The sequence below is a fragment of the Bubalus bubalis genome, chromosome 12, assembly GCF_019923935.1.
Source record: "Bubalus bubalis isolate 160015118507 breed Murrah chromosome 12, NDDB_SH_1, whole genome shotgun sequence".
NCBI lineage: Eukaryota > Metazoa > Chordata > Mammalia > Artiodactyla > Bovidae > Bubalus > Bubalus bubalis.
In genome coordinates this window covers 85,620,658-85,633,448 of record NC_059168.1, presented here as the reverse complement: position 1 = coordinate 85,633,448, position 12,791 = coordinate 85,620,658, and the positions used below count along the sequence as shown (strand labels likewise).

The 12,791-nt window shown below is 49.4% G+C and overlaps 1 protein-coding gene across 1 annotated transcript; it reads right to left on the bottom strand.

The window, feature by feature from the left end:
• Positions 1 to 4,788: 4,788 nt before the first annotated feature.
• NTSR2 (neurotensin receptor 2) lies at positions 4,789 to 12,520 on the bottom strand. The gene is made up of 4 exons (XM_006073744.3): positions 11,826 to 12,520; positions 8,669 to 8,918; positions 6,522 to 6,612; positions 4,789 to 5,309 (listed from the first exon to the last, which is right to left on the bottom strand). The coding sequence occupies exons 1-4, from the start codon at positions 12,447 to 12,449 to the stop codon at positions 5,051 to 5,053; spliced, it is 1,224 nt and encodes a 407-aa protein (XP_006073806.1). The 5' UTR covers positions 12,450 to 12,520; the 3' UTR covers positions 4,789 to 5,050.
• Positions 12,521 to 12,791: the final 271 nt, after the last annotated feature.

Genomic DNA, 12,791 nt, shown 5'->3' with positions numbered 1-12,791 from the left:
CCCAGGTTCTACTCAGGGTGATAAGACTGTCCCCAAACTTTGTAAAAATGCCAACTATGAAATATGAATAACTCTGAGAAATATGAGAAGGGGTAAATTGTGTAATCATAAGGGGAGACTAGTACATCTCTTGCAGAAGTAGAGAAAGAAGACTCACAGAAATGAGAGTTGGTCTACAGTAATTAGCCTTCAAAGAGGAGAGGATTCTTGTATAATAAAAATTCCAGAAAATGTTCTAGGATAGATAGTAGTGATGGTTGTATACATTGTGAAAGTGCTCATTTTTATGTGTACATAAACACAATAAAAAAACTCGCCCAGAACCTTGGGAAATATGGAATCCTGTACTTCTGCAAGGCCAGATAACAGTCACCCCAAAACCAGATAACGATAGTAGGTTCACACCAATAATACTGATTCTTTTTTCCTGAATGCTTTCAGCAATCTAAGACTCTTGCAATAAAGGAGGAGAAATTGTGCTCCATTTATATGGAGCAACATCGAGCAACATTTATATGGATGTCAGTGTTCTCAACACAGGATGTGGCAGTGCAGAGGGCATGGAATCTGAAACTGGGAGACTTGGGTTCACTCCTTGGTTCCTTTGCCAAGTCAACCAGCTCCATATGTTAGCTATGAAATCAGCAACAGTGAGTAGCAAATTTTTTTCACCATATACTATGGTTATGTATTTTACTAGATGACTAATTGTCCATTATTTCATTTAATCATCACAATTAACACTTGAAGTAGATCATTGGTATCATTTTACACAAAAGAAACTAGGGCTCAGAAAGGCTAGGTGACTCATCTGAGATCACACAGGTCTCAGGTGACAAAATGAATCTATATTCATCCCTGCAAGTGTAAGGACAGTTCCATTAACATCACAGCTGCTTCTTATTTTGAGTCATTTACTCCCACCAAATGCTGTGTATTAGTAGGTGCTGTTGGCTTCTAAGACTCTGTGCAATGAAAAATACTGATCCCGAATTTTCTCACTGAGAGGAGAGGTGTTGGGTTGCCTGTTGAAGGTGGTTCTGGGTTCATGCATGTACCACAGGCAGCACATAAGTACCATCCAGAGTCCAGGAAACCCCCAGCATCAAGGTTTAGAAACCACTTCCAATAAAGGTGTCTGCACTAAACCTCTCAGGTCTGGCTTCAGATTCTGCAGACAGCCCTCATTTCAGGGAAAACCATGAACCAAGGGCAAGTCCAGTGTCCACAGCTGCTGTTTCTTTTTCAGTCTACTGGCTTAAGAAGACTTCCAGCTCAAAAGGAATTAGCATTTTAATTAGCGAAACAGTTGGAAAGGCCAGTACAGAGTTTTCAAGTCCTTCAGGTCTAGAGGAGAAACAGAAATTCTGTGACTGCATTTGTCATTCGCCGAATAGACTGTCCCAGTTTCCTTGTGCCTTTTCTTCTAGAACTCTGGCCAGCAGCAGTTTTTCTCTCTTAGGATCTTTACTCTATGCAAGGTTTTTCCTTGGCTGGCAATCCACCCTGCCAGAAAGAGTGGGCTTTAGGTGGTGCTGAGTGGAATTGTGTTCCCCAAAATGATATATTGAAGTCCTAAGGAGAGTGAAAAAATTGGCTTAAAGCTCAACATTCAGAAAACTAAGATCATGGCATCCGGTCCCATCACTTCATGGCAAATAGATGGGGAAACAGTGGAAACAGTGGCTGACTTTATTTTTTTGGGCTCCAAAATCACTGCAGATGGTGACTGCAGCCATGAAATTAAAAGATGCTTACTCCTTGGAAGAAAAGGTATGACCAACTTAGACAGCATATTAAAAAGCACAGACATTACTTTGCCAACAAACGTCTGTCTAGTCAAGGCTATGGTTTTTCCAGTAGTCATGTATGGATGTGAGAGTCAGACTGTAAAGAAAGCTGAGTGCAGAAGAATTGATGCTTTTGAACTGTGGTGTTGGAGAAGACTCTTGAGAGTCCCTTGGACTGCAAGGAGATCCAACCAGTCCATCCTAAAGGAAATCAGTCCTGAATATTCAAAGTTTTGAAGCTGAAACTCCAATACTTTGGCCACCTGATGCTAAGAGCTGATTTATTTGAAAAGACCCTGATGCTGGGAAAGATTGAAGGCAGGAGGAGAAGGGGATGACAGAGGATAAGATGGTTGGATGGCATCACCAACTCAATGGACATGAGTTTGAGTGGACTCTGGGAGTTGGTGATGGACAGAGAGGCCTGGCATGCTGCAGTCCATGCGGTCGCAGAGTCAGATACGATTGAGCGGCTGAACTGACCTGAACCTTCAGTCCTTCAGTATGTGAATTTAATTGGAAATAGAGTTCTTGCTGATGTAGTTAGTTGAAATGAGATCATATTGGAGTCAAGTTGACTCCTAATCTACTTATAAGTGGTGTCTTTATAAGAGAAAGAGACACAGGAAGAATGCCTTGGGCCCATGGGCACAGATTGGAGTGGTCTATCTACATGCTAAGGAATTCCAAGGATTGCTGGGGACCATCAGAAGCTGAAGACAAAGATTCTTTACTAGAGCTCCAGAGATGGGCCTTTAAGATCAGATCACAGGACTTCCCAGATGACTCAGTGGTAAAGAACCTGCCTGCCAGTGCAGGAGATGCAGGTTCGATCCCTGCCTGGAGAAGGGAACCCTCTCCAGTATTCTTGCCAGAACTCCATGGACAGAGGAGTCTGGTGGGCTACAGTCCATGTGATCTCAAAGAGTTGTACATGGTTTAGTTACTGACCAAAAACAACAGGGGCATCACTGACTCAGTGGACATGAGTTTGAGCAAGCTCTAGGAGATGGTGAAGGACAGGGAAGCCTGGCGTGCTGCAATTCATGGGGTCCTAAAGAGTCAGACATGACTGAGCAACTTAACAACAACAACCACAGGCGTCCTCAGCCAGTGCCACAGCCCAGCCACGCAGGGCAGAGAGGGGCTGCCCCTCCACATGCCCATGTGGAGCATGTCCTTGTCCATCCATTGGGCGGCCTTATGCCCGACTGCAGAGCCACCTGATGGGAGGTCCCCGAGATCAGCGCTGGGCGACTCCTTTCCAGGATGCCCTTCTTCCCCGACAAGGAGGGTGGTTGGCTCTGTGCAGGCTCCCCGTGAGGTGTGTGTCATCGCCTCTGGCCTTTTCTCACAGCCGCTGGGGCTGGGGGCTGGGATAGTCGCCTCCCAGCCACACAGCACTCCCTGTACAGCACCCCGGGCTGTGTGCCCAGCCTGGGCCTTCCTCTTCCAACCGCACGTCCTGTCTTCCTTTGCCCTTTCCAGCTTCTCACTTCAAACAAGGTGCCCATCCAGGTGTGTGTGTGTAGTGTGTTGATTTGTCAAGTATGTATGTGTCAAGTATGTGGTGTGATACATGTGCATGCATGTGTGTGCACATGGTGCGTGTGTGGTGTGTCTGATTGTGTGCACGTGGTGTGTCTGTGTGACTGTGCACACATGGTGTGTGTGGTGTGTCTGTGATTGTGTGCATGTGGTGTGTGTGGTGTGTCTGTGTGATTGTGTGCACGCGGTGTGTCTGTGTGACTGTGCACACATGGTGTGTGTGGTGTGTCTGTGATTGTGTGCATGTGGTGTGTGTGGTGTCTGTGTGATTGTGCACACATGGTGTGTGTGGTGTATCTGTGTGGTTGTGTGCATGTGGTGTGTGTGGTGTGTCTATGTGATTGTGTGCACACATGTGTGTAGTGTGTCTGTGTGTACATGGTATGTCTGTGCACATGTGTGTGTGGTGTGTCTATGTGATTGTGTGCACGCACGTGTGTGGTGTCTGTGTGTGTGTACATGGTGTGTCTCTGCACACATGTGTGTGGTGTATCTGTGACTGTGTGCATGTGGTGTGTGTGGTGTGTCTATGTGATTGTGCACATGTGTGTGTGTGGGGTGTCTGTGTGATTGTGTGTACGTGGTGTGTCTGTGTGATTGTGCACACATGGTGTGTGTGGTGTATCTGTGTGTGCATGTGATGTGTGTGGTGTGTCTGTGTGATTGTATGTGGTATGTCTGATTGTGCTGTGTCTGTGTGATTGCATACACATGGTGTGTGTGTGGTGTGTCTGTGATTATGCACACGTGGTGCGTGTGGTGTGTCTGTGTGATTGTGTGCACGTGATGTGTGTGCACAGGTGCTGGTTCTGACACGAACCAGGTGGGTGATGGTGGATCAGGAGTTGGACTCAGTTCGGAGAAACATCAACACAGTTCATCAGAAAGAACCTCTTCTGGGTCTTTCTAGTCTGCGCCCCAGTATTTTCTTCCTGCCCCTTCGCAAGCCTGTAGCTTCAACAGCTTCTAGACACTCATAGGAAAACCATCCTTTCTCAGGCCTCACAAGGCTTCAGGAGCAAGCCTGGCATGTCAAGCCTGTGCAGACAGGGGAGGGAATGGGGTCTGTGGAAGACTGGAGGGAGCCTGCCTGGACGAGAAGAGCGGAAGTGCAGCTCTTCTGAACACCATGCTGGCTGGAGAGCGTCTGCAGGGCTGTCCTTTAGAGCAGGTGGACATGCAGGCCAGAGAGGAGGGGGGCAGCTGGTGACCACAGGCTCTCCGAAGCGCACAGAACACCCTGGTAAGGTGAATAGCTGCTCCCTTACTGGGAAAGACGAGAGGATTTTACTATGACTTATGTGACCTAACAATGCTCTGGGTGCTGTGGATTTGTCATTTGTGGAAATTCATGGGACGACTGAGCCCACAACCTGTAAAAGCTGGTAGACTTCTAGGAGAGCAGAGAAAAAAGAAATAATAGTAGTAACAACAGTAACAACAAAAACAATGGCAGCGAAAATATATTCTTTATTATGCTCTAGGCACTAAGCATGTAATCATCAGACAGCATGAAAAGACGGGTATTATTCATCTCCTTCATACAGATGAGGAGACTGAGGCTAAGAGGGGCAAGTGACTTGCCTGCAGGTACACAGCTGGTCAGCAGCAGAGTTGGGTTCCCTTTAGGTCCACCTGATCACGCGGCTTGACTTATTAGCGTTGAAATTGCTGAGCACTAGAGGGCTAGGCACTCAGGGTTGTTCTGCTCATTATTCAATTTCATCCAGGCTGGGGGTCCTGGGGGAGCCCCAGAGCTGTAAGCTTAACCCACTTGGACGGGGCTCCGGGGTCCCTGGGGGGAATGACTCCATGGGGTGGTGCTCTCGACACAGGGAGCCGAGGGCCTCCAGGAAGAGTTTTCTGAAGGAGGAGGACACCGCGTTGTACAGGACAGGGGTCACTGCCGAGCTGACGTAGAAGAGCGTGTTGGTCACCATGTAGAAGTAGTGATAGAAATCGTAGAGCTTGCTGGAAGGGAAACCCGGAAGGCTGGTTAGAGGGCCTGCTGCCTGCCCACCGGGTCCTCCCCTTCCTGTTGGGAGCATCTCCCCCTCCACAGGGCCAGGTCAGGAGGGCCTGCTTCCTGCTATCGAGAAGCACAACGTGCATTCAAGAAACGTTCCATCAGCACTGGCTGCCCTAGGCTGCCACGCTCCACCCAGCATCGGAGTCCCTGTTCCTGGCTGCCAGGCCCAGCTGCCTGCAGAATGAAAAGCACACCTACTGATAGACAGAGACCATCGTCCAGGCTCTCGAGGCGTGGGGAGCCTTGTGCTGCTGCATGAGGTCAAGGAGATGTGGCTTCGTGATGGGGAGAGAGGCATTCTGAGAATTCCCTGGCCGCCTTGGGAAGGGCTGCACCTGTGTGCATGTTGGTGTGTGTGTGTGTGTGTGTGTGTGTGCATGCTTGTGTATGCATGCACTTGTGTGTGTGTTTGTGTGTGTGCACTCTCATATATGTGCACATGTGTGTCCGAGCTTGTGCATGTGTGCGCACACTTGTGCATATGTGTGCGTGCACTTGTGTTTGTGTGTGCGTGCTTGTATGTGTACACCTGTGTGCCTGTGCTTGTGCATATGTGTGCATGTACTTGTGTGTGTGTACTTGTGTGTCTGTGTGTAGGGGAAATTGCAGCTCTCGAGAACCAGTCATCTGTTGACACAGCTATTTCCTTGGAGGCCACATAGGATCTCTCTCCTCTCAGATGTCTGACTTTCGCTTATCATCAGGGTGCAGTGATTTCCAAAAGGAAGAGAAGGGATTCTCAGCTTGGGTTTTCTTCCATTGTGTCATGAAATGGGTGTGCACGGTCTCATCTCTAAGCAGCCTCTGTTAGCTCGTGGAATCCCAGCTCTGAGGCCTCCTCCCTCTCTCCCTCCTTGTGAGAACATGGCCTTTGCCCTGCTCCCTACCTGCAGGCAGCTCTCCATCCTGGAGTCAGGAGGCTGGAAGCCCTGACTGCCACTCACACGGCCTGAGCAGTTCAGAGAGTTTTCTAGATGATGCTTGGTTCCCCACCCTGAACTGGAAACTTTTGGGATAACAGACTGGGCAGGGCCAGCTAGAATGGATGCCAGAGTTCTGGAGAGGCCAGCAACCAGGGGCTTCCCCTGGAGAGCGCAGGCAATCCCAGCCCCATGCCACGCCCCCCATGAGCTGGGGTTCCTCCCCTCACTCACTCGGTCCACCGTTCGTCAGGGACGTAGCAGTACATGAGCCTGCGGACGTGGTACGGCATCCAGCAGATGACATACACGGCCACAATGGCTCCTGCAGGACAGGTGGGGAGAGAGACAGACAGCAAACACATTAGCAGTTATGCAGCTCTGGGGGGGCGGAAGCTGCCCGAGGTGACAACAGCGTTTCCTGAGAGTTTGTTCCTGGAGTCTAGGGGTTGGCAGGAAACTTTGAAGTTATCTGGCACACTCTTGTCTGGAAAGAAAGTGAAGGTGAAAGTTGCTCAGTCGTGTCCAACTCTTTGCAACCCCATGGACTATACAGTTCATGGAATTCTCCAGGCCAGAATACTGGAGTGGGCAACCTTTCTCTTCTCCAGGGGATCTTCCTAACCCAGGTCTCCGGCATTGCAGGCTGATTCTTTACCAACTGAGGTATTAGGAAAGCCCCACTCTTGTCTGGATCTGTCCCCAAACCTACTGTTACCCTGTCCTCTGAGTGAATGTCCACTTTAATCCTAACTGGTCCACTGATGTGCTTCTAGAAACTTCTACAACATCTATAACCTCCTGGCCACTAGAATATACTCCCAACTCAGGACTGGATATTCCCCCTTGGTCGTCTAACTGCATAGATGTGTGTGCATGTGTGCCTGCTAAGTGCTTCAGTCATGTCTGACTCTTTGCGACCCAATGGACTGTAGCCCGCCAAGCTCCTCTGTCCATGGGATTCTCCAGGCAAGAACACTAGAGTGGGTTGCTGTGCCCTTCTCCAGGGGATCTTCCCCACCCAGGGATTGGACCCATGCCTCTGTGTCTTCTGCATTGACAGGGTTCTTTATCACTAGTGCCACCTGGGAAGCCCAACTGCATAGACAATAGAACTCAAATGTCCTGCCTTACAAAGCCTCTCCCCTCCTGTATCCCCTTTTTCTGGTTGACTGATGGCACCACTGTCCATCTGACACCCAAGTCATAAGCCAGAGAGTCTTCTCTTTCCAGTACTCCCAAGATCCAGTCTATTAAAAAGTTACTCCCTAGCATCTCCCCTCTCTCCCTTTCTCCTCACCTTCACTGTGCCCACACCAGGGGACCACATCTTCCCTCCACTGGACTGTGACAGCAGTCTCTTAACTGGCCCCATTGACCTAAACTTCTCCTCCTTCCCTTCCCTCCTTCTCCTCCTGCCCTGAGTGGCAAACCCATTCTCTAACCCACCGAGGTCCCTGGACCAGCAGCATCCACCTCAACTGGGAGTTTTTTAGAAATGTAGACGGTCAGGCACACCGAGACCAGACATCAGAATTTCTGGATGGGGGCCCAGAGGTCCACGTCTGACAATTCTCCCCAAGCATTCTTACATGCATGGAAGTTTGAGAAGCACTGAACTGCCTGTCCTGCAAAACTGCCAAGCATGTATATCTCAAGAGCAAGTCCCCCTGTCATTCCTGGGCCCCGGCTCTTTCAATGATGACTCATTGTCTATGGAAAGAAGTCCAGGCCCTTCATGTGCTGCTTTTGCTACTTGGCACATCACATCACACTTAGCTCTTGGATTTCAGTCCTGTGCACAAGACTGTGACATACACATGGCAGCAGAGACCCTGTCCCTTCCTCCATCCTTCGGGATCTTTGTGTGTGCCTGGATCACACAGGTGCTTGGAGAGACCTCTGCTTTCCTGTGCCTTTAAAGTCACCCTTACAGAGCCAAGTTTGCCCAGATACTTAAAAAAAACACACACACAGATCAGTGTCGCATCAGAGAAAGTGGAGAGTTAGTGGGGAACCGGATTTGGAGACCTAGCTGGCCTGCGTCCACAATGCCTGGTCAGCGGGTCCTTAAATACATCGGTTCCTCGTGTCCATCTGAACAACCAGACTCCCTGAGAAGCAGCCAGGCGTCTGCTTGTCTTTGTGTGCCACCCCCTGGAGCCGATGGGGCAGTCAGTGTACACAATTCCCATTCTTTCTTTTAATTATACTACTGTACCTTACAGAAGCCTGTTGGTGATTGTATAACTCCCCAGGGCATAGAGAAAAATGAGACCTAGATAGAGGCAGGAACTAGCTCAAGGCCATGTGGCCAGGGATTGGTGGAGACTGCCCTGGTCTGGTCCTTCCACTCCGGGCGGGGTTACCAGGAACTTAACTGAGAACTTGGATGCTGCGCCGGAGGCCACGGATCCGGCGGGAGTCCTTGTGTCTCACCAGGGCAGCCTGGTCCCCCAGGGCCAGTGTCTTCCTGTCCTCGCTCATTAGCTCCAGGCGGCTGGGGGCAGAACTGCCTGCGGCGGGAGGGGACGGCACCTGGGAGCAGAGGGCTGCCAGGTGGCTCACGGTGACCCCGTTCAGGAAAGCAGTTAATGCCAAAGGGAGCACGAAGGACACCAGCACATTCACCTGGAAAAGGTGATTCCGAGAGTTATGGCGGTAGCTCCAAGGCTTGGTGACCGCTGGTCCTCAGGTGTGCCCAAGGGCCTGGGAATCTGCAGCAACAGGAGCGGGGCTGGGGGTGGGGGTGGGGGTGACAGCGGATTTACAGATGCTGAGAAAATTCTCAGAAAGTAAGGGGAGAGCAGTGAAAATAGAAAAGACAAGAAAACAGGGCGTTTAGGATGCTCACTATCTAAATAATAGCCATGCTGGAAAGAAAAATAGAGAAAAGAGTGGAGGAAATTATAATGTAGGGAAAAAAAAAACACATTTAAGAAAGTTTTCCCAGGGCTTCCTTAGTGGCTCATTGGTAAAGAATCCACTTGCCAGATGAATGGATAAGAAAGCTGTGGTACATATGTACAATAGAATATTACTCAGCTATTAAAAAGAATGCATTTGAATCAGTTCTAATGAGGTGGATGAAACTGGAGCCTATTATACAGAGTGAAGTAAGTCAGAAAGAACAGCATCAATACAGTATATTAACGCCTATATATGGAGTTTAGAAAGATGGTAACGATGACCCTATATGTGAGATAGCAAAAGAGACACAGATGTAAAGAACAGACTTTTGGACTCTGTGGGAGAAGGCGAGGGTGGGATGATTTGAGAGAATAGCATTGAAACATGTATATTATTATATGTAAAAATAGATCGCCAGTCCAGTTTCAATGCATGAGACAGGGTGCTCAGGGCTGGTGCACTGGGATGATCCTGACGGATGGGATGGGGAGGGAGGTGGGAGGGGGTTTCAGGATGGGGAACACATGTACACTCATGGCTGATTCATGTCAATGTATGGCAAAAACCACCACAATATTATAAAGTAATTAGCCTCCATTAAAATAAATAAATAAATTTAAAAAAATCCACCTGCCAGTGTAGGAGACACAGGTTTGATCTGGCAGGATCTCACATGCCACAGAGCGACTAAGCCCATGCACCACAACTATTGAGCCTCTGCTCTAAGCCCAGGAGCCACAACTACAGGGCCCACATGCAGCAGCTACTGAAGCCACTCTCCCTAGAGCCATCTCTCTGCAACAAGAGAAGCCACGACCATGAGAAGCCCACATACAGCTATTAGGGAGTAGCCCCTGCTTGCCGCAACTAGAGAATAGCCCATGCATCAGTGAAGATGCAGCCCAGCCATAAATCAATAAAACTGTATTTTAAAAAAGTTTTCCCAAAATTGAGGGATATGAACTTCAAGACTGAAAGGTGTGTGGGTGCTCAGAACAATGGATGAAAATAAATCCACATCAAGGCACGTTCTTATGACATTTAGCACCTGGAGATAGAGTAGGTCTCCAAAGCTCCCAAAGGGATAAAACAGGGCATGTACAAAGGAGGGGAACCAGAATGGCCTTCAGTTCAGTTCAGTCGCTCAGTCGTGTCCGACTCTTTGCAACCCCATGGACTGCAGCACTCCAGGCCTCCCTGTCCATTGCCAACTGGCCTTAGACTCACTCAAAGCAATGAGGAAGCTAGAAAATAATAGACTGATGCTTTAAAATTTGTGAGGAAAAACAGTTTCCATCTTGTAATGTTCTGCCCAGCCATACTGTGAGAAATGAGAGGATAAAATGAAATATTTTCAGACACGTAAATTCTCAAAAAGTGTTTTTACCTTCTATGGACATTTTCTCAGGTCTCAGGAGGTTACAAGAGCATATGTTCCATCAAAATAAGCTTGTGAACCAACATAGAGGGAGACCTGGGATCCCCAAATTGGGTGTCCCCCAGAGGAGCGGAAAGATGGGGTAGCATTGGCAAGGTGCTGGAGCAGAGGAAAGGGCTCCAGACATGATTGAAAAATACAAGATGAGGTTGGTTGATTACCTGATGGGGCTCAACATATTGACAGGGTATTTATACTTTTGGTGTGTGCATGTTAAGCCACTCAGTTGTGTTCAACTCTTTGCAATTTTGAAAGCAAGTGGAATGCTTTCCTGTTGCATTTTTATTTCTATTTCCACAGTTTTCCATATTCCTGTTAAGACTGAAGTTGATATATGTATTTCTTTTGAAATCCTTCATTAACATTGAATGTTTAGGCCTCTTTTTCTATCTGTACAATGACCCAATAAACTAGTTGTTCTTGTCATGGGGCTAAAGATCGCTAGTTTGGGTGATAATAGAAAAGCAGAAAACTGGGTGGGTCATGAAATCTACATTTTTTAACCTGCTCTCCAGGTAATTCTTAAACCCAATCACGTTTGCTCACCACTCCTGCAAGACTGGGAAGACTTCAGAATCAATCTTGAGTTCAAATCTGGAATTCTCTTTATTTTTTTTATTGAGATATAGTTGGTTTACAGTACTGTTAGTTTCAGGTTTATAGCAAAGTGATTCAGTTATACTTACATACATATATATTTTTCATATTATTTTCCATATAGGTTATTCCAAGATATTGAATATAATTCCCTGTGCTATACAGCAAATCTTTGTTGCTTGCCTATTTTATATATAGTACTTTTTATCTGTTAATCCCATAGTCCCAATTTATCCCCGGTCTCTCCCTCCCTTTCCCCTTTGATCACCATAGGTTTATTTTCTAGGTCTGAGGGTCTGTTTCTGTTTTGCATTTAGTCATTTATATTATGCTTTAGATTCCACATATAAACGATATCGTGTAATATTTGTCTTTCTCTGACTTACCTTCACTCAGTATGATAATCTCTAGGTCCATCCGTGTCGCCACAAAATGGCATTATTTCATTCTTGTTTGGACTTCTCTTAGTGCTTCCCTTTGGCCAAGTCTCTCCCCAAATCCTTTGTTAAATCGGGCGGTGAGACCCAACTTTCTGACTGCTCTCTAGCGTGAGAGATGAAAACACAGGCGGTGGGCTCGCTCCTCCCGCTTACCTGGACGAAGACCTGCAGCGTGGTGCGGCTCACCAGCACGGTGCACACGCGCGAGGCTGGCTCAGGCTCCCCGCCCGCCGTCTCCAGCTCATGCTTCTGCCCCATGATGACGGCCATGGGCAGGGCCAGGCCGAGCGAGGCGGCCCAGACGACGGACAGCAGGCGGCGGGTCTTGCGCGGAGTCAGCAGGCTTCGGGCGCGCAGGGGCTGGCACACGGCCAGGCAGCGCTCGGCGCTCAGGCTGGCCACGCTGAGCACCGTGGCGTAGGCGCACAGCTCGCGCACGAAGTAGTAGGCGCGGCAGCCCAGGTCTCCGAAGACCCAGGGGTAGTGGAACCACACGAAGTTGTAGAGCTCCATGGGCACGCCGAACAGCAGCAGCAGCAGGGCGGAGAGCGCCAGGCTGAGCACGTGGCAGCGCAGGCGCCCCGGGGGCCCGGCCCGCGCCTTCAGCACCACGTGCACGGACAGCGCATTGCCCGCCGTGCCCAGCGCGAAGATGAGCGAGTAGAGCGCGGTGAACAGCACCTTCGCCCAGAGGCGCGTGTCCACGCCCAGCCGCGCGTCCAGGCTCAGCGCGGGCCCGGAGCTGGGTCCCGGGGCCCGCGGGCTGCCAGTCTCCATCGCGTTCCCGAGACTGCGCTCCCTCCCTCTCCCTGCCCGGAGACTGGGCGAGCTGCCCCGTTGGCCAGCGCCTCCCCTCCTCTCTGGGAACCTCCAGAATGGGAGGACACGCCCCGCGGAGGGTGCCCCGGAGCCGGCGCAGGACCGCGAGGGTAAGTCTGTTAGCTGCGCTCACGTTTCTCAGTTCAGTTCCCTGCGGGGGAAACACGTGCTGGATGGAGGGTGGGGTCATTTTGGGGGGACCTGAGAGACAGTGAGTTGGGCCGAATGCCTCCATTTACTAGCTGTGTGACCTTGGGCAAGTTATTTTTTGTCCTCTCTCAACCCGTTTCTGCATTTAAA

What these genes read in the sequence shown, in the direction of transcription:
- NTSR2 (XM_006073744.3), bottom strand. Translation starts at nt 12,449, where the DNA reads ATGGAGACTGGCAGCCCGCGGGCCCCGGGACCCAGCTCCGGGCCCGCG. An exon ending in GCGCAGCATCCAAGTTCTCA is followed by an intron (nt 6,613 to 8,668) that starts GTTAAGTTCCTG and finishes CCTGTCCTGCAG; the next exon opens with GAGCCATTGTGGCCGTGTAT. An exon ending in CCTGACGAACGGTGGACCGA is followed by an intron (nt 5,310 to 6,521) that starts GTGAGTGAGGGG and finishes TTTCCCTTCCAG; the next exon opens with CAAGCTCTACGATTTCTATC.